Source organism: Megascapheus bottae, chromosome 22 (assembly GCF_031878675.1).
Source record: "Megascapheus bottae isolate mThoBot1 chromosome 22, mThoBot2.hap1, whole genome shotgun sequence".
NCBI classification, from domain to species: Eukaryota; Metazoa; Chordata; class Mammalia; order Rodentia; family Geomyidae; genus Megascapheus; species Megascapheus bottae.
The window spans coordinates 12,357,951-12,378,013 of record NC_143530.1 but is presented as its reverse complement, the minus strand read 5'-3'; the positions used below and the strand labels follow the sequence as shown (position 1 = coordinate 12,378,013).

Below are 20,063 nucleotides of genomic sequence, written 5' to 3'. Positions count from 1 at the left end.
AGTGTTCAAGGAGGGAATCTCTATTTACAATCACTGGGACTTAGTATTTAGAACTTAATCAAAATTAGGCTAAGGGTTTGTGTGTCATAGAAACATATTAATTTATGAAATAAAACATTATGTCTATAGAGTCATAGGTTTTTATGTCTATATAGTTATGTTTATATTTCCATTACCATGTCCATAGCTTTGGGTATGCAGTTATTGAGTCCTCGCTCTTGTACTCTTTGGATTTAATAGCCGCATATTAAGGATACCATGCGCCTTTTGTTCCTTAGGTCTTGACTTGTCTCACTCAACATGATTCGCTCTAGATTCATCTACTTCCTTCAAATGTCATTATTTTATCTTGTCTGTTGGCTATGTAGAATTCCATTGTGTATATATACCACATTTTCTGTATCCATTCATCTGCAGTAGGGCATCTGGATTGTTTCCATTGCCTGGCTATTGTGAATAGTGCAGAGATGAACATAGCTGAGCAGGTGTCTTTATAATATCCTGGGTCATGATGTTCAGGATAGATGCCCAGAAGTGGTATGGCGGGATCATAGGGAAGGTCTATTTTCAGTTCTTCCAGGAACCTCCACACTGCTTTCCAGAGTGCTTGGCTGCTTAATTTTTATGCAATACATTGGTTATATGAATGTTGGGAGGCTAGCCCTAGTATAAAAAATATAGAGAACATTGTGGCTAGATATCAGTATATTTAAGTTTAATTGAATGGAAGTACATTGTTCCCAAAATTTATTTCTAAACTTTACATTTGGAGTGTGTGGTCTAGTATAGACTGTTATAATGTTGAGTGATTTTCTGAGCTAGCCCACAAAATCCACAGTGAATTAGTTACATATGATGGAATCTTTCTGGGTTTTTAGGGAACTCTGAAGGAGTGAGAGAGGAAGAAGAACAAAATATTTTCTTTTCTGTCTCCCACAGTAAGATCTTTTAGATTATTGTATCTAAGCAAGAACTATTTTTGTTTGTCATAGTGATTGAGGAGCATGACCAGCCTTTGCTGTGTATATGTGTGTGTGGGGGGAGGGGGCAGAGTTGCTGATGTGTTTCTGTATTCAGAATAATCCTGAATAAACAATTGTCTCTTAGCCAGGTGCTAGTGACTCATACTTGTTTGTAATCAAGGGCTTAAAGGTTTGAAACCAGCCCAGGCCAAAAAGTTCAAAAGACTGCATCTCCCATGAATTAGCAAAAACACAGCTTTTTGTGAGTGTGGTCAGAAATTAGCAAAGGCCAAAGGGCAGCAGGCAGCTGTGAGTTACTGTTGCTTAGGAGCACTCTAAATCCTACTGGTAGACTGATTAGATTAGTAAGAGAGTATCTAGTTAGGTGAAGGGGGGTTGCAGCCATGAGAAGTCCACAATATAGATATTACAGGCCTGGCTCCTGATCAAATAGTGTTAGGGCCTCTGCTAAATAGACCAGGCTTTTAGGAAGGCTCCAGGCGCAGATGAAGGAGTTAGACTGCTCAGTAGGGTTACTGTGGAGAATAAAGGAATGAGAATCTCTGAAGAATCCTCATGCTGTGGATTTTGGTCCAATAGTGGGCAGCAGGGGGAGGTGGGTGATGTGGGCTAATAGTATTTCATTTAGAACTTACTCATAAAGTCATTGTAAAAGGAAGAAAAAATAGCCGTCAAAGAAATGTAAATCAACGGGATGATGAGACAACACTTCATACCATAGGATGGCTACTTAGGTGGTGGAGGTTCGGAAGATTGTGATTTAAGGCTAGCCTGGGCAAAAAAGTTACTGATATTCCATTTCAGCATGGGCTGTTATAGGTAGAACTGTAGTCAGAGGCTGGCCTGGGCAAAACCACAAGATGGTATCTGAAAAATAATGAAGATAAATAAATTGAAGCCAGGCATTGGTGGCTCATACCCATAATCCTAGCTACTCTGGAAGAGATCTGAGGATCATGGGTCAAAGCCAGCTTAGGCAGGAAAGTTTGGGAGACTCTTAGCTCTAATTAACCACTAGAAAACTGGAAGTGGCTCAAAGTGGTAGGGTGCTAACCTTGAGCTAAAGAGCTTAGGGAAAGCACCCAGGCCCCAAGTTCAAGTCCTATGACCAATTTAAAAATATAGGTTTAACTGCTTGATATTGAAACTTGAACATATAAAATTTGTAGAATGGGGCCAGGAATGTGGCCTAGTGTTAGAGTACTTGCCTAACATGAATAAAACCCTGGGTTTGATTCCTCAGTACCCACATACACAGAAAAAGCTGGAAGTGGTGCTATGGCTCAAGTGCTAGCCTTGAGAAAGTATAAGAACAGTGCCCAGGCCCTGAGTTCAAGTCCCAGGACAGGTTAAAAAAAAAAAAAAGGAAAAAAGAAAAGAAAAAAATGGGAAAAAATTTGATAGGGTGTACCAAATAAAAGGATCACTTGGAAATTTATAGCTCCTTGCTTTTTTTTTTGTTTGTTTGTTTGCCAGTCCTGGGCCTTGAACTTAGTGCCTGAGCACTATCCTTGGGCTTTCTCAAGTCTGGCGCTCTACCACTTGAGCCATAGCACCACTTTTGGCTTTATTTTTCTATGTATTTGGTACTGAGGAATCAAACCCAGGTCTTTGTGCATGCTACACAAACACTCTACCTTTATACCAAACTCCTAGGCCTGCTCCCTGCTTTTTTTCTTTTTGTTCTTTTAGTCTACCATCCGTTGTTGCTCGAAGATAAGTTTCTCCTTAATGAAATACTAGCAAATGAAATCCAAGCTATGTAAAGGAAATATTGCATTATGGCTAAGTATAACTCAACACGGGAATTTAAAGTTAGTTTAAAATTTAAAATTGATTCACCATTGTAATACAGCTAACTCATGTTACCTGTGGATGTATGGTTCCAAGGAGATGGCTGTTGAGAAGCACCCATAGAGTTCAGGGTCACAGGTGCATGTTTGATTTTGTTTTTACTGCACTGCTGCCCCACTCTTACTAGACATGCTGCATTTCAACAAGGCTAAAAATTTTGCCTTATCACTTTAGTTAAGCACATATACTTTTACTTTGGTCCTAGGTCATCACTCAGCCATACTTTGAGCCCCATCATTTTTTGTTTGGAGGTGGTCATAGGGCTTGAACTCTGGACCTGGGCGCTGTTTCTAAGCTCTTCAGCTCAAGGCTCCTGCCCTACTCCTGGAGCCTCAGTCCCACTACCTGTTTTCTAGTGATTAATTGGAGATAAGAGTGTCAGGTTCTTTAGTGCTCAGGCTGGCTTTGAATTGCTATCCTCAGATCTCAGCCTCCTGAGTAGCTAAGATTATAGGCAGGAGCCACCTCACCCAGCGCCATCATTTGTGTTTTGGGAGGCATATTTTCCACAAAGTCAAGGGGCAGGGAAACACCCAGATTGCACAACTGTTTAACACAACTGACAACATGCAACTGGGAACTTCTTTGCATCAACTGAGCTGTGAAGTGCATGTGTGGGGATTTAAAAGTTGATTTTCAATTTTTTTTTGATTAAAGTTGTTTCTTTTTTTGTTGGGCTTGGACAAAGCTGTGTGTAATAAATTGGTAGGTAAGGTAGGGCTACTATATAGTAAAAGAGAGAATCTGTCATCTCAACAAATACTACAAAACAAACTCACAAAATTACATTCATTGGATCTAAAAGGCATGGCTAAAGTGGCCCTGACTTCAAACCTTAGTATAAAAGCTGGGTGTTGGCAGGACATGATGGCTCATGCCTATACTCCTAGCTACTCAGGAGGCTGAGATCTGAGGATTGCCGTCTGAAGCCAGACCAGGCAAGCCAGACCAGGCACTAAAGTCCATGAGACTCTTATCTCCAATTAACCACCAGCAAATTGCCACTGTGGCTCGAGGGGTAGGGCAGTAGCCTGAGCTAAAGAGCTCAGGGACAGTGCCCCAGGTTCAGAGTACAAGTCCCATGACCGACCAAAAAAAAAAAAAACAAGGGGACCAGAAGTTTGGCCTAGTGGTTAGAGTGCTTGCTTAGCATGCACAGAGACCTGGGTTCAATCAGTTCCTCGGTTCCACATACATAGACAAGCTGGTGTGGCTCGAGTGGTAGAGCACTAGTACTGAGGAAAAAAAAGCCCAAGGACAGTGCTCAGGCCTTGAGTTCAGTCCCCAGGACTAGCAAAACAAACAAACAAACAAAAAAACTGGGTGTTGGTGGCTCACACTTACAATTCTGGTTACTCATAAGGTTGAGATCTGAGGATTGCAGTATGATGCCAGTTTGGGCAGAATAGTCTATGAGAATCTATTAGCCAGAAATAGAGGTGTGGCTTAAGTGGTAGAATGCCAGCTTGAGGGAAATGCCAGCCAAATGACACTCTTGAGTTCAAGCTCTATTACTGTCATGTATACGTGTGCATGTGTATATACACACACTCACACATCAATAAAGCAAAAATTCTAGCCCTAACATTTTGAGAGACCGTTCTCAAGCAGTAGCTGGGCATGGTTGTACATGTCTGTTATAGAGCTACGTCCCATCCAGGGCAAAAAAGTTAATGAGACTCAATTACAATGGGAGAAACTGGGCCCAGTGGTGCCTACCTTAGCTCCCTAAGAAGTATAAAATAGGAAGGTCTCAGTCCAAGAGTACACATGCAAACAGTGAAGCTATTTCAAAACAACTAGTACAGAAAAGGGCTGGACACATGCATTAGTGATAGAGCACTTGCCTAGCAAGCATGAGACTTGTTCAACATCCAAGTACTGCTGTCCATAGCTGAAGCCTGTAGTCCTTGCTACCCAGGAGGCTAGCCTAGAATGGTTAGAATAATGTTAAAAAAGAAAATTTAGAGCCTGGGAATGTTGGCCTAGTGTTAGAGTGCTTGCCTAGCATGCAGAAAGAGCCCTGTGTTCCGTTCCTCAGTACCACTTACACAGAAAAAGCTGGAAGTGGTTGCTATGGCTCAAGAGGTATAGTGCTAGCTTTGAGAAAGCCCATGAACTCAGTTCATGCCCCAGGACTGATTAAAAAAAAAAAAAAGAAAAGAAAAAGTATACATGGGCTATGAGTGTGGTCTAATGGTAGAGTGCTCGCATAATGTCCTGAAAAAGCCAGAAATGGTGCTGTGGCTCAAGAGGTAGAATGCTAGCCTTGATCAAAAAAAGAGCTCAGAAACAATGCCCAGGCCCTGAGTTCAAGGCCTAGGACTGTCAGAGAGAGGGAGAGGGAGAGGGAAAGGGAGAGGGAGAGGGAGAGGGAGAGAAATTTATAATCTGCCTTCAATACTTGAAATGCAGTTATAAGGACAGTGTGATCTTGACATAAATAGAAGTTTGGAAATGAGTCACTGTATATATAAAATACATCTCAGATAATAGTTTAAAAATGTAACATTGTAAAAAAATGTGGAAAGAATTTTCTCCTAAGAAAGACATAAGATCTGTTTTTTTTGGGTTTTTTGTTTTTTAATTTTTTTTTTTTTTTGCCAGTTCTGGGCTTGAGCTCAGGGCCTGAGCACTGTCCTTGGCTTTCTCAAGGCTAGAGCTCTACCACTTGAGCCTCACCACCACTTCTGCCTTTTTTCTATGAATGTGGTACTGAGGAATCGAACCCGGGTCTTCGTGCATGCTAGGCAAGCACTCTACCACTAGGCCAAACTCCCAGCCCTGTTTTTTAATTTTTTTAAAGTAGCCAGTCTTAGGACTTGAACTCGAGCCTGGGAACTAACTGTTCCTGAGCCTCTCTGTGCTCAAAGCTAGCGTTCTACCACTTAAGCCACAGTACCACTTCCAGTTTTTTCTGTTTATGTGGTACTGAGAAATTGAACCCAGGTCTTCATGAATGCTAGGCAAGTACTCTATCATTAAGCCACAATCCTAGCCCCTAAAATCTGTTCTTGAAGAAAGTTTGAGAGTCAAATTTTAGTGAAACAAGCTTCTATGAATGAAGAGTTCCACCAGATTGGAGTGGAGCAGTGCTGGCTGCAAGAGTGATTTGTATATTTTACTGAGATGATACAGGAAATCCCTCTGTATTAGTGAGTAGCTTTGGAGTTGTATTTTCTTCTCTAAAGACAAACCTGTGATGGGACTAAGTAGTGAAAATACTTTGACACTGTTGTAGGAAACTTGGAAGCCGAGATCTGGGCTGTGATTACATTCTCAGTGCAAAGGTTTGTAAAGGAGGCAGCATCTATTTGTGGACCTTTGTTTCTCCTTTGAGAGTTCCATTTCTATTGGACCTGGAGCTGACTATTAGAGTTTACACTGTTTCTGACAGTGAAAGTTTTGAAGTATAGAGGACAGGGGAGTGGAAAAGTTGAATGAACACTAGGTTAAGTTTCATTTCTGCCATTTACAAAGTCCCGACTTCTACTGGCTAGCTATGACTCTGGCCATTTATTTCCTCATTTGCAAATTATAGACTTGAGATTATGATTATGTAATGTCTTTTCTGGTCCTGAAGTTCTGAGGATCTGCAAATCTAAGAATTCTCACATCCTGACATTGTACATTTTCACAAGGATGTCAGAGAGCCTTTCTCTGTTGTCTCTTTGACAGATTGCAATCCTTTGGCAGTGATGAAACTTTGATCAAATATGTTTTTCCAACTCCATTTCATTTTACCATCTATACTCCAAAATAGTAACAGATGTCCAAAAAAATGTTTTCCCACATACTTGAAGTAGAATAAATATAAGGCTGCCATTAGCCTTTTTAGCCACTCTTGGACTATAAATAATATCATCTATTCAGAGGAAAATGGTGAATAAAGTTTGAGGAGGGCCTATGGAATATAGAAAAGAGAGAAATGATACAATGTGATTATTCTTACTAATTCAAATTCCAGGGCTGGAGGCAGGGTTCAGGGTGGCTGAGCAGCAGCCTAGCCAGCAAAATAAGAAAACTTGAGATCTGGTACAACAAAAGACAAGGGGGAAAAAAGGAATTTAAATTCCAGTTGCTACTTGGGAATATAAGATTGTCTATCAGTGATAACTTGGTCTAATTAGTTTCATTATCATGTTGGTGCAATTGAATCTAGTTACTTTGTTTTTTGGCCGCTTGAACTCAGGGCCTGAGCATTGTCTTGGCGCTCTACCACTTGAGCCACAGTACTACTTCTGTTTTTTTCTGTGGAATCGAACTCAAATCTTTGTGCATGCTAGGCAACCATTTAAATGCTTTATTACTAGGCCAAACTCCCTACCCCTCTAGTTGTACTTTTTTTTTTGGTTGGTTGTTGGGCTTGAACTCTGGGCCTGGGTGCTGTCCCTGAACTTTTCAGTTCAAGGTTACTTACCTACCTCTGGGCCTGGACATTGTCTCTGAGCTTTTCAGCAAAAAGCTATTGCCCTACCCCTGGAACCACAGCCCCATTTCCGGTTTTCTAGTAAGTAATTGGAGATAAGAATCTCATGTTCTTTAATGCCCAGGCTGGCTTTGAACTGAGATCCTCAGATCTCAGCATCCTGAGTAGCTAGGATTACAGGCATAGGTTATACTTTTTTTTTTGGTGCGTCATGTGGCTTGAACTTGGCCTGGTGCTGTCCTTGAGCTCTTAAGCTCAAGGCTACTGCCCTACCTCTTTTTTTTGCCAGTCCTGGGCTTGAGCTCAGGACCTGAGCACTGTCCTTGGACTTTCTCAAGGCTAGAGCTCTACCACTTGAGCCTCAGCACCACTTCCAGCTTTTTGCTATGTATGTGGTACCGAGGAATCGAATCCGGGTCTTCATGCATGCTAGGCAAGCACTCTACCAGTAGGCCAAACTCCCGGCTCCCTGCCCTACCTCTTGAGCCAAGCCCCATGTCCAATTTTCTAGAGGTTAATTGGAGCTAAGAGACTCAGGTCCTTTTGTGTCCAGGCTGGCTTTTGAACCTTGATCAGATTTTAGCCTCTTGAGCAGCTGGGATTACAGGCATGAGCCACTGTGCCTTTTAACCAGAAGAGAGCTTGAGCTTTTCTTCCCTGTTATAGCAAGAGAACTGCACTTTTACTTTGCTTCCTAACTGTTGGAATAATAATTTTTCTTGGTCAGTAAAGCTCCCCTTTAACAACTAGCTCTGTGGATCACTTTTCAAACCTATTTATTATTGCAGGAAAGTACAAGAAAAATAAGGATTTTGGCAGAGATTGCGGTTAGTGGTGCTGAGTATCAAACCCAGGGCCTAATGCATAATAGGCAAGTTTCTACCACATTTCCAGTTCTGCTGAAGTTTTTTTTTTTTTTTTTACATAGTTGCTTATATCCATATATAAAACTTAGGAGGATATATATGCTTTGTCTTCTACTTTTCTTTTAAATGTTATGGACTTTTGGAGTTGTTGTTTAGTTGCTTTGTGTGTGGGGATTCAGAAGTATCAAAAGATTATGTTGCTACTGCTCCAGCCATCTGCCTAGAATCCCATGCATACCATTGTGAGTGGAATGCTTCTGACGGTCAGTCATTCATAGAACAGTAAGTCTTACCTAACTACTATCACTGCACTATCACCACCATCTCTTCCACCACCTCCTCCTCCTCTTCTTTTCTCTTTCTCTCTCTCTTTTTCTTCTTCCTTCTCTCCCTCCCCCCTCCTCTTCCCCCTCCCCCCTCCCCCCTTCCTCCTTCTTCCAGTCCTGGGGCCTGAACTCAGGGCCTGGGCACTGATTGTCCTTGGGCTTTCTCAAGGCTAGCACTCTACCTTTGAGCCACAGCACCACTTCTGGCCTTTACTGTGTATGGATACTGAGGAATCAAACCCAGGGCTTCATGCATGCTAGGTGATCAATCTACCACTAGGTCAAACTCCCAGGCCCTGGCCACACATTTTATTTTTATTATTTGGCTGTACTGGAGCACCTTACACTTGATAGGCTGGGAGTAATATTGATGAACTTCTGTTTTTCACTGGCTATTTTTAGGTCCTAGCTCACTTCCCACTTGGCATGGCCTGAGCCTTGATCTGTCTACTTTTAAGCTTCCTATCATTGCTGGGATCACAGGCACATACCACTATTTCCAACTTTCCTCTGTACTGGGATTCTCTCCCTCCCCTCTCCCCATCCCTCTTCCTCCTCCTTTCTCCCTTTCCCTCTCCCTCTCTCGTGGGGACTGAACTCAGGGCCTGGGTGCTGTCCCTTAGTTCTTTTGCACAAGGCTAGTGATCTACCACTTTGCAACAGTTCCACTTCCGGTTTTTGAGTGGTTAATTGGAGATAAATGTCTCTTGGGGATTTTTCTGCCTGGGCTGGCTTGGAGCTGCAACCTAAATAGTTAGGATTACAGGTATGAGCCACCTGTGCTGACTTAAACCTGCCAGTCTTAACCTTCCATGTAGCATTGAATGACAGGCATGTGTCACTATGCCTAGCTAGGAGTAGATGTTGTGAACTTTTCCTTAAAGCTGACCTAAAAAGCAATCCATTTTTTCAGCTTTCCTAAGTGGCTGGGATTACAGGTATGACCTCCAGGGCCTTATAAACACACCTAACATCTTCAAAAGCATGATCACTAGCTGTTGTTTAACTTTTTCATTTCTTCAAGTTCAGAAATGTTACTGGCTATAGTGTGCTCTTAGAAGATTCTCATGAAAATAATAGTTTTGAATCATCATTCTTTTTAGGTTCACTAAGAATCTTTCCCCGGACAAAATCAACTTGAGTACCCTGAAAGGGGAGGGTCAGCTAACCAATCTGGAGCTGGATGAAGAAGTTCTACAGAATGTGCTGGAACTGCCTACATGGTTAGCCATCACTAGAGTCTACTGCAACAGGGCCTCCATCCGGGTGAGAATGGGGATCAGAGTGATGCTCTTGTCTTCGGACAGCAGGCCTGCCTTCTTGGGGCAGCTCGCACAGCACTGAGCCTATGCTTTCCTCTTTCAGATACAGTGGACAAAGTTGAAGACACACCCCATTTGCTTGGTAATGGCCTTTATTGTTTGCAAGTAATCAAATGGATAACTAGGGTGTGCATTTAAAAGTAAGGAGAAGAGGTGGGGAGGAGTCATGACCCTTTTGTGGGTGATGGGTGCTTTTTTTTTTTTGTTGGTCATGGAACTTGAACTCTGGGCCTGGACGCTGTCCCTGAGCTCTTCAGCTCAAGGCTACTACCCTACCCCTTGATCCACAGCACCACTTCCTACTTTCTGGTGGTTAATTGGAGATAATAGTCTCAGAGGCTTTAGTGCCCAGGCTGGCTTTAAACCTTGATCCTCAGATCTCAGCCTCCTGAATAGCTAGGATTACAGGCGTGAGTCACCCAGCCCAGCTAATGGGTGCTTCTTTATGGCTCAGAGAGCTAGACTGAGATAGTAACTGCTGTCTGGTCTTACTCCAGAACTTCACTGCACAGTGGAAAATATCACTGGGTTTTTATTTTGTCTTAATAATGAGTTTTGCTGTTAAGACTGTTTTCCTTTAGACTTCTTGATAGGTAAAGTCAGAAGTTAAGTTCATGGTGATAGTTGGGTAATAGTCAGCATACAGTATACACTGCCTTCCTTGCACTTCGTGGGTTTTGTGTAGATGCTGAGCTCTGCATGGCTTTTATTCCAGTGTCTGGATAAGGTAGAGGTGGAGATGAAGACGTGTGAGGAGCCTCGACCCCCCAATGGACAGTCGCCCATTGCTCTTGCTTCAGGACAGAGGTCAGTTGCTTCCAATATATTAACTGCTGAAGATCATATTTTTAGTTAAAAATCACACTTTTTTTTTTTGTGGGTCATGGAGCTTGAACTCGGCCTGGGCACTGTCCTTGAGCTTCAGTTCAAGGCTACTACTCTATCCCTGGGCCTGGGCATTGTCCTGGAGCTCTTCAGCTCAAGGCTACCACCCTACCCTGAGTCAAGCCCCACTTCCCATTTTCTAGAGGTTAATTGATCCTCAGATCTCAGCCTCCTGAGTAGCTATGATTACAGGCATCGACCACCATGCCCGGCTTAAAAAAAACAGACTTTATTTATTTCCCTTATTTTTTGAAAGTCTTTAGTCTTGTCTGACCTGGAACTTCCTATGTAGTCCACGTTGGCCTTGAACTAATGATCCTTCTCCCACAGGCTCTGGCTGCTGGGATTATAGACATAACTATATTTGGTTCAAAATAAAACATTTTGTTGGGCCAGGAGTTTGGCCTAGTGGTAGAGTGCTTGCTTAGCATGCATGAAGACTTGGGTTCCATTCCTTGGTATCACATACATAGAAAAGCTGGAAGTGGTACTGTGGCTCAAATGATAGAGTGCTAGCCTTAAGGAAAGTCCAAGGACAGTGCTCAGGTCCTGAGTTCAATCCCCAGGACTAGCAATTAAAAAAAAAAATATATATATATGTATAAATTTGATCATTGTTCAAAGCTAGCCCAGGCACTAAAGACCCTGAGACTCTTATCTCCAGTTAACCTCTAGTAAATGGGAAGTGAGGCTGTGGCTCAAGGGGTCAGAATGTAGCCTTGAGCTGAAGAGCTCAGAGACAGTGCCCAGGCCGAGTTCATGCCCCAATGCCCCACCATCACCGAGAGAGAGAGAGAGAGAGAGAATGAGAGAGAGAGAGAGAGAGAGAGAGAGAGAGAGAAAGGGAGGGAGGGAGGGAGGGAGGGAGGGAGGGAGGGAGGGAAGCCAGGCACCAGTGGCTCATGCCTGTAATCCTAGCTACTCAGACGGCTTAGATCTGAGATTGTGGTTTGAAGCTAGCCTGAGCAGGAAAGTCTGTGCGACTCTTATTTCTAATTAAGCACCAAAGTGACTAGAAGTGATGTTATGGTTCACATGGCAGAGTGCTAGCCTTGAGCAAAGAAAGCTCAGGGACCAACCATAGACTTGAGTTCAAGCTCCAGGACCAGCACACACACAGAGAGCCAGAGCCAGAGATGGAGATCCACAGACAGACAGACAGACAGACAGACAGACAGACAGACAGAGACAGAAACCCAGAGCAGGGGAGGGTGAAAACAGGGGAGGGAGAGTGGAGAGAGATCATGTCAATATCCTGACATCTCTAAATTAAAAAAAAAGAAAAAAAGATTTTGCTGAGTCCAGTGGCTCACACCTGTAATCCTAGCACTCAGGAGGCTAAGATCTGAGAATCAAGGTTCAAAGCCAGCCCAGGCGCACAAGGACCTGAGACTTATCTGAAACTAACCAGAAAACTGGAGGTGGCACTGTAGTTCAAGGGGTAGGGTGGCAGCCTTGTGCTGAAGAGCTCAGGGACAGTGCTCAGGCCCAAAGTTCAAGCCCCATGACTGACCAAAAAAAAAAAAAAACTGGGGAAAATACTTACGATATGCTGTATTTTATGTAAAAAATGGGGACAGTATACATATTTATAAATACAATGTATTTTGTATGTGTGGGTCATGGGGCTTGAACTCAGCCTGGGCGCTGTCCCTAAGCTCTTCAGGTCAAGGCTAACGCCCTACCCTAGAGTCAAGCCCCACTTCCCATTTTCTAGAGGTGAATTGGAGCTAATAGTCTTAGGTCCTTTTGTGCCTGGGCAGGCTTTGAACCTTGATCCTCAGATTTCAGCCTCCTGAGTAGCTAAGATTACACGTGTGAGCCACCGGGCTGTATATTATTTTATAGTGTTAAATTATGTACTTAAATTATATATTTTAAATGAATTTAAAACTTGAAAACTGCTAGCACACAAGATGCCCTAAGTTCAGACCCCAGTACCATACTTATACACATATACACAAAAATTAAAAGTTAACTCAAAATCTTTCTTTTTGGTTGGTCATGGGGCTTGCACTTGGCCTGGTCACTGTTCCTGAGCTCTTCATCTCAAGGCTACCGCCCTACCCCACTTATTTTTTTGGTTTAAAGTCTGACAATCACCCTACAGAAATATAAAGAGATATTGTTTATTTTTTTGGTACATGCAGAATATGCTTATTTGTGGAGGCATTATGGTCTTATTTAGCCAATTCCTTATGGCTGGCAATTTGGATTGTTCCCATGGTTTTGCTGTTACAAATGATGTAGAAGTAAGTGACCTTGTTCTTAGGTCTCTTAGGGTTTGGCCAACAGGTTTTTTAAAAGGCCTTCACTCTTCTCCTCTTGCCACTTCTGGCTCCTCACTAGAGAGGTGTAGCTCTTTGGAAAGTACTTGTCAGGATGGGGGGTGGGGATGGTTCTTGAGTAGATTTTAGAATATTAAACCTCTTCATCCATATGTATTTCTACTCACTTGAGAGAAAAGTCTAGAGAAACTTAGTGCATTTCTGGAATTACAGCTTCTTTACAGATAATACCTAAGTATAGTTCAGGTAGCTTGTGAGGCATGAACAGATTATTCTGTTTCCAGTTTAAATATTTTTATCATTACTGTAAACAATTTATAAAGTTGGGCTGGGAATTTGTCCTAGTGGTAGAGTGCTTGCCTAGCATGCACAAAGACCCAGATTCAATTCCTTAATACTGCATGCATAGAAAAAAGCTGGAAATGGTTCAGTGGTTCAGATGGTAGAGAAGTAGCCTTGAGAAAGCCCAACGACAGTGCTCAGGCCCTGAGTTCAAGCTCCAGGACTGGCAAGAGGGGGGCGGGGAGATTACAAAAAAAAAATCTAAAGCAATAAAGCAACAAAAGGAGACATATGAAGAAAAATAACTATTTATTGTTCTCATATCCAATGTCTTAGTCCAGTGTTTTCTAGTGTAAAGCCTGCATTAAGGTCTCATGACTGATCATTGGTCTACCTCATTTGTTGTAGTGAGTATGGCTTTGCTGAGAAGGTGGTGGAGGGGATGTTCATCATCGTTAATTCCATCACCATCAAGATTCACTCCAAGGCCTTCCATGCTTCTTTTGAACTATGGCAGCTCCAAGGCTATAGTGTCAATCCCAGCTGGCAGCAGAGTGACCTTCGCCTGACAAGAATCACTGACCCCCGCAGAGGCGAGGTGAGGACCTTAGAATTTGGAGGGAGAGAATCAAGTTGGACAATTAAAAAAAAAATTAGCTTACATTTAGAAACAGGAGGTTTCATTGTTAAATATTCATGTATATGCCTATAATATATTCAAATCAATCTTACCCAAAATAGGAGCAATTCCTAAAAGGCTATTATTTCTGTAAGAAAAGCATAAAGCAGAACAGTCCAACAAATTTTATTCAGGAAGCCCTGAAGGGGAAATGGCACACACCTCTTACACTAGAGTCCCTTTAAATATTAGACAGAAAAAGGTGAGATCAGGTGGGGGTGGATAGAAGTGGGGTGAGATGGAGGCGCGTAGGGGAGCAATCTTATCTTGAATAGAAGGTTTCAAGGTTTCATATCCTTGATCTTAGGCTCTCTTCCAAGACCCACTGGTGTGCATGTTCTGGGGAAGGGGAGGGGAGGTGATTTAGCTGAGTTAGCAGAAAGGACAGTTCTAAGACATGGCTGTCAGGGGGAAAGGTGAGTGTTTGTAGTTTATTTTGTATCAGTTCTTTTTACTCATGCATCCTTTCCTCAATTACAAATCTCTGACCTACTATTTTGTATTAGTGTCCCAGTCCCAACTGAGGAAAATGGGAGTCTTTGACTTCCTGCCTCTTGGTTAATACCATTTTCTGAATGAAGAAATTTAGCCAGGCCCTGGTGGCTCACGCCTATAATCCTAAATACTCAGGAGGCTGAGATCTGAGGATTGTGGTTGGAAGCAAGCCGAGGCAGTTAAGGCCCCATGAGACTCTTTTTTTCTTTTGTCAGCCCTGGGACTTGAACTCAGGGCCTGGGCACTGACCTTGGGCTTTCTCATGGCTAGAGTTCTACCACTGGAGCCACAGCACCATTTCTGGCTTTTTTCTATGTATGTAGTACCAAGGAGTCGAACCTGGGTCTTTGTGGACGCTAGGCAAGCACTCTACCACTAGGCTAAACTCCCCCCCCCATGAGACTCTATCTCTAATTAACCACTCAAAAACTGGAAGTTGAGCTATGGCTCAAGTCGGTGATTGAAAAGATGCTCCAGGACAGTACCTAAGCCCTAAGTTTAAGCCCCACAACTGATTAGAAAGAAAAAAAGAAAATTTTACTTTTTTCTTCCAGGTTTTAACATTTAAGGAAATAACTTGGCAAACACTTCGAATTGAAGCAGATGCAACAGATAATGGTGATCAGGACCCAGTCACCACCCCACTGAGACTTATTACCAACCAAGGCAGGATCCAAATAGCCCTCAAGAGAAGAGTGAGTGTGTTCTCTGTCCTCATGAAAACCTCTCTCATTTCTTTTCTTACAAAGACCGGGTGGTACAGTCCTCTCATTGTAGAATTATTGACCCTGAGAAATACAGCAGTAGCAGGAGGATCTGCAACTCAATGTTGCGTAATGTTGTTAGTGAGAGAGCATTTCTAACTCCTCTTTTTTAAAGTTTGGATACCACAATACCCACATGTAGACATATTGACATAGGGCACCTGGTAGTTGACTGTTGCTACTTTTTGTTAATCAAGCAAATCTGAGTACTTTTATTTATTTATTTTGCTAGTTCTGGGGCTTGAACTGAAGGCTTGAGCACTGTCCTTGGGCTTTCTCAAGGCTAGAGCTCTACCACTTGAACCATAGCACCACTTCCAGCTTTTTCTGTGTATATGGTACTGAGGAATCGAAACTGGGTCTTTGTGCATTCTAGGCAAGCACTCTACCACTAGGCCAAACTCCTGGCCCCTGAGTACTTTTTTTTTTTTTTTTGCCAGTCTTGAGCCTTGAACTCAGGGCCTGGGCACTGTCCTTGGGCTTTCTCAAGACTAGAGCTCTACCACTTGAGCCACAGCACCATTTTTGTTTTTTTCTATGTACCGAGGAATTGAATCCTGGTCTTTGTGCATTCTAGGCAAGCACTCTACCACTAGGCTAACCTCCCTCCCCCCAGTACTTTGTGTGTGTGTGTGTGTGTGTGTGTGTGTGTGTGTGCATGCCAGTCCTGGGACTTGAACTCAGGGCCTGGGTGCTATCCCTGAGCTTTTGTGCACAAGACTAATACTCTATACCACTTGAACCACAGCTTTATTTTGGACATTTTTGGTAATTAATTGGAGATAAGAGTCTCACAGACTTTTCTTCTCAGGCAGGTATTTTTTTTTTTTTTTGCTAGTCCTGGGCCTTGAACTCAGGGCCTAGGTACTGACCTTGGGCTTTCTCAAGGCTAGAGTTCTACCATTTGAGCCACAGCACCATTTCTGGCTTTTTTCTACGTATGTGGTACCAAGGAATCGAACCTGGGTCTTGGTGCCTGTTAGGCAAGCACTCTATCGCAAAGCTAAACTCCCAGCCCTCAGGCAGGTTTTGAACCACAATCCCCACTTATCAGGCTCCTGAGTAGCTAGGCTTATAGGCGTGAGCCACTAGTTTAGAGCCAAACTTGAGTCCTCTTGTAACTAATAGGCTCTCTCAAGTGCTTGCTACTTCTAAACTGGCCATAATCACTTTGTGGGATTTGAATGATACAAGCTGGTAAACCTTATGTTTCCGACCCCTCCCCTCACTCCAGACCAAAGATTGCAATGTGATAGCCTCCAAGCTGATGTTCCTGCTGGATGACCTGCTCTGGGTACTGACTGATTCACAGCTCAAGGCTATGATGAAGTATGCTGAGTCGCTGAGTGAGGCCATGGAGAAGGCAGCCCAGCAAAGAAAGAGTCTGGCCCCTGAACCTGTTCAGGTTACACACAAAATGGACACCCTTTGGGAGTGGGGAGGTAGTGGACCAGACTTCCTTTGTAACAACATAGGTTGGATTGACACTTTATTTGACTTGCGTTTGAATCTGTCACTTTAGATATTTTTGAACCTTTCATATTTCATTTACTCTGATCCCTGGATAGCACTGTCAGCTATACAGGCTAGCCACTGAGGAAGAAAAGTAGAAAAAGCCTCTTGTTCCTGTTGGGGCTTTCACTGTCTTGGACATTGGACTATAGGCAAGTTGTTACAGTGGGGCGTGATAAGTACTGTACCTTTAGTAGCTTTAGTCAACGTTGTCCTGAGAGTACCAAGGTTCTTGGACATCTTCCCATGCAGTGTGTGACAGAGCATTTAGGGAAGACTTCTTGGGAAGAGATACATTAGCATCAGTCAGCTGATTTCTGGTGGGGGATAGCTTGAAAGGCAATTCATACTTGAGAACAAAACTCAGTTAGTATAAGACTAAATACAATTAGGTTTTTGAAGTGTGAATTATTTAGTTGGGAGAGAGCTATGCTACTAGACAAGTAGGAGTGAGGGTGAAGGGATATCCTGATAAACTGTGGTTTTGCTCAGACCAGGATGAAGCATAAAGAAAGCCCATGAAGTAGCTCCCAGTGTCCAGACTTTCTGCTTTTCTCTGTCACTCTTAGATTACTCCCCCTGCACCCAGTGCCCAGCAGACATGGGCCCAGGCATTTGGTGGCAGCCAGGGCAACAGCAGTAACAGCAGCAGCAGCCGTCTCAGCCAGTACTTTGAGAAATTTGATGTGAAAGAATCCTCCTATCATCTCCTTATCTCACGTTTGGACCTGCATATTTGTGATGACAGCCAATCCCGAGAGCCAGGTATCCGTGAGGCATGAACCTGGGCTGGATGGTCCATATCATTGTTTAATTTTGGACAGAGTCTGAGATGAGGCTCTTTTCTGGAAACACTGTAGAGTCTTTGGTTTGGTTTCACTTAGTCACAGGTGTTACTTGGGCTTCAGCCATTCCTTTTTCTTTTTCTTTTTCTTTTTTTTTTTTTTGCCAGTTCTGGAGCTTGAACTCAGGGCCTGAGCATTGTCCTTGGGCTTTCCTCAACGCCAGAACTCTACCATTTGAGCCACAGCATCACTTCCGACTTTTTCTATGTATGTGGTACCAAGGAATGGAACCTGGGTCTTCATGCATACTAGGCAAGCACTCTACCACTAGGCCAAACTCCTGGCCCTGGCCTCAGCCATTCTATAGTAGTTCCAGGTTGGTGTGAGTGCTATTATTCAGTCTTTAGGGGATATTGGGGTCACCTGTCATACTTCATTAGCACTAGAACTGAATCCAGAACCTTGCACATGCTAGACAACTGAGCTGTATCCCACTGTATAATGGTCTCAGGGCGTGGGTAAGGTCTCTGAGCTCTTTTGCTGAAGGCTAGAACACTTTGAGTCACAGCTCCACCTCCATTTTTTTTTTTTTTTCCTGAGTGGTTAAATGGAGTTAGAAAGAGTCTCACTGAGACTTTTCTGCCCCAGTTGGTCTTGAACTGTGATCCTCAGATTTCAGCCTCCTGAGTAGCTAGGATTATTGGCGTGTGTGTGTGTGTGTGTGTGTGTGTGTGTGTGTGTGTGTTGGTGGTGGTGGTGGTGGCGGTGGCGGCGGTGGTGGTGGCGAAGGTGAAGTCCTGGGGCTTGAACTCAGGGCCTGGGCTCTGTCCCTGAGCCTCTCTGTGCTCAAGGCTAGTGCTCTATGACTTGAGCCACAGTACCACTTCCAGATCTTTCTGTGTTTGTGGTACTGAGGAATCGAACCCAGGGCTTTGTGCATGGTAGGCAAGCACTTCACCACTAAGCTATATTTACAGCCCTATAACTACCTTTTAAGAAGACCTTGATTCAGTCTCTTCCTTTTTTTTCTCTTTCTTTCTCCTTCCATTTCCTTTACCCAGCTATAAGCTTTAGGTATTTTTTGTTTTTTATCCTTTCAGAAGTCTTAAATTAAGAGCAAGTAATTGAGAGATTTGTAGCATTGCTTGTTAATAAGAGATGTGGCCAGGGCGGTGGCTCATGCCTGTAATCCTAGCTACTCAGGAGGCTGAGATCTAAGGATCAAGGTTAAAGCCAGCCTGGCACAAAAGGACCTCAGATTCTTATCTCCAGTTAACCTCTAGAAAACGGGAAGTGGAAGGGTAGGGTGGTAGCCTTGAGCTGAAGAGCTCAGGGACAGTGCCCAGGCAGAGTTCAAGCCCCATGACCCACGAGAGAGAGAGAGAGAGAGAGAGAGAGAGAGAGAGAGAGAGAGAGAGAGAGAGAGAGAGAGAGAGAGAAAGAGAGAAAGAGAGAGGGGTAGCACTGTTCTCTTCAAGTGCCTAACCCCTGTAATTCATGCTAAGACATGAATGACTGTAGACTTAATATTTATTTATTTATTTATTTATTTGCCAGTCCTGGGCTTGAGCTCAGAACCTGAGCACTGTCCTTGGACTTTCTCAAGGCTAGAGCTCTACCACTTGAGTCTCAGCACCATTTCTGGCTTTTTTTTTCTATGTATGTGGTATCGAGGAATCGAACCCTGGTCTTCGTGCATGCTAGGCAAGCACTCTACCACCAGGCCAAACTCCCGGCCCCAATATTTATTTTTATATTAAATTAGCCTACTATGTGCAATTTAAGGAAGTTTTAATCCTAGGGATTGAACTCAAGGCCCAAGCACTTTCCCTGAGCTAGTACTGTCCCGAGACTACTACTCTGACACTTATGCCACAGCTCTACTTCCAGCTCTTTGCTGGTTAATTGAAGATTAGAGTCTCCTGGACTTTCTTGTCCAGTCTGTCTTTGAATGGAAATCGTCAGATCTTATCCTTCTGAGTAGCAGAATTTCAGGCATAAGCCACCAACATCTAGATGAATGAGTTATTTTAAAATGCAAGACTGATGGTTAGCTGACCATACCTTGGTATGTTGTTCACTCTGTGAATATTGGGAACCTGCCAGCCATTTAGAGACAATGGAGCATCCTTATTTTATAATTTTGAGATGAGGAATCTTTTAGAGCATGTGTGTTTACAATTGCAACTCAGAAGAGTAGGGCTGAAGTCTTGGAAGTCACCTGTCCTAATGGCCTTTGAATTGCATGGTGTCACTGACTGGGCTTTGATGCTGGCCCTCCAAAAGACTCCTAAATGCTTCTGGTAGTGATTAGATGTCTTCTTTGTTTCAGTGCTATTCACCTGTATTTTTTCTCTTGTAGGTGTCTCTGCAAACAGACTCATGGGTGGTGCTATGCAGCTTACCTTCCGCAAGATGGCATTTGATTACTATCCCTTCCACTGGGCAGGTTAGGAGAAATCTGAATGGGGTCAGTTGTACCATGATTCAGAATATTGAGGATGGATTCCATGGTTCATCCCTGACTGATTAGGTGTTGTCAGAGATTACAGTGCATGCTCAGAGAGGTATTGGGAGTATCCAAGAGGACATC

General features: G+C 43.2%; 1 protein-coding gene across 1 annotated transcript in view; it reads left to right on the top strand.

Moving 5' to 3' along the window:
* Bltp3a (bridge-like lipid transfer protein family member 3A) overlaps positions 1–20,063 on the top strand; it is a 49,650-nt gene that overhangs the window by 9,909 nt on the left and 19,678 nt on the right. Inside the window, exons 2-9 of the mRNA XM_090355844.1 lie at positions 9,562–9,724; positions 9,824–9,862; positions 10,496–10,587; positions 13,644–13,833; positions 14,964–15,104; positions 16,408–16,578; positions 17,255–17,450; positions 19,833–19,919. Coding sequence (XP_090211970.1) covers positions 9,562–9,724; positions 9,824–9,862; positions 10,496–10,587; positions 13,644–13,833; positions 14,964–15,104; positions 16,408–16,578; positions 17,255–17,450; positions 19,833–19,919 — 1,079 coding nt within the window. The remainder of the gene's footprint in view (positions 1–9,561; positions 9,725–9,823; positions 9,863–10,495; positions 10,588–13,643; positions 13,834–14,963; positions 15,105–16,407; positions 16,579–17,254; positions 17,451–19,832; positions 19,920–20,063) is intronic.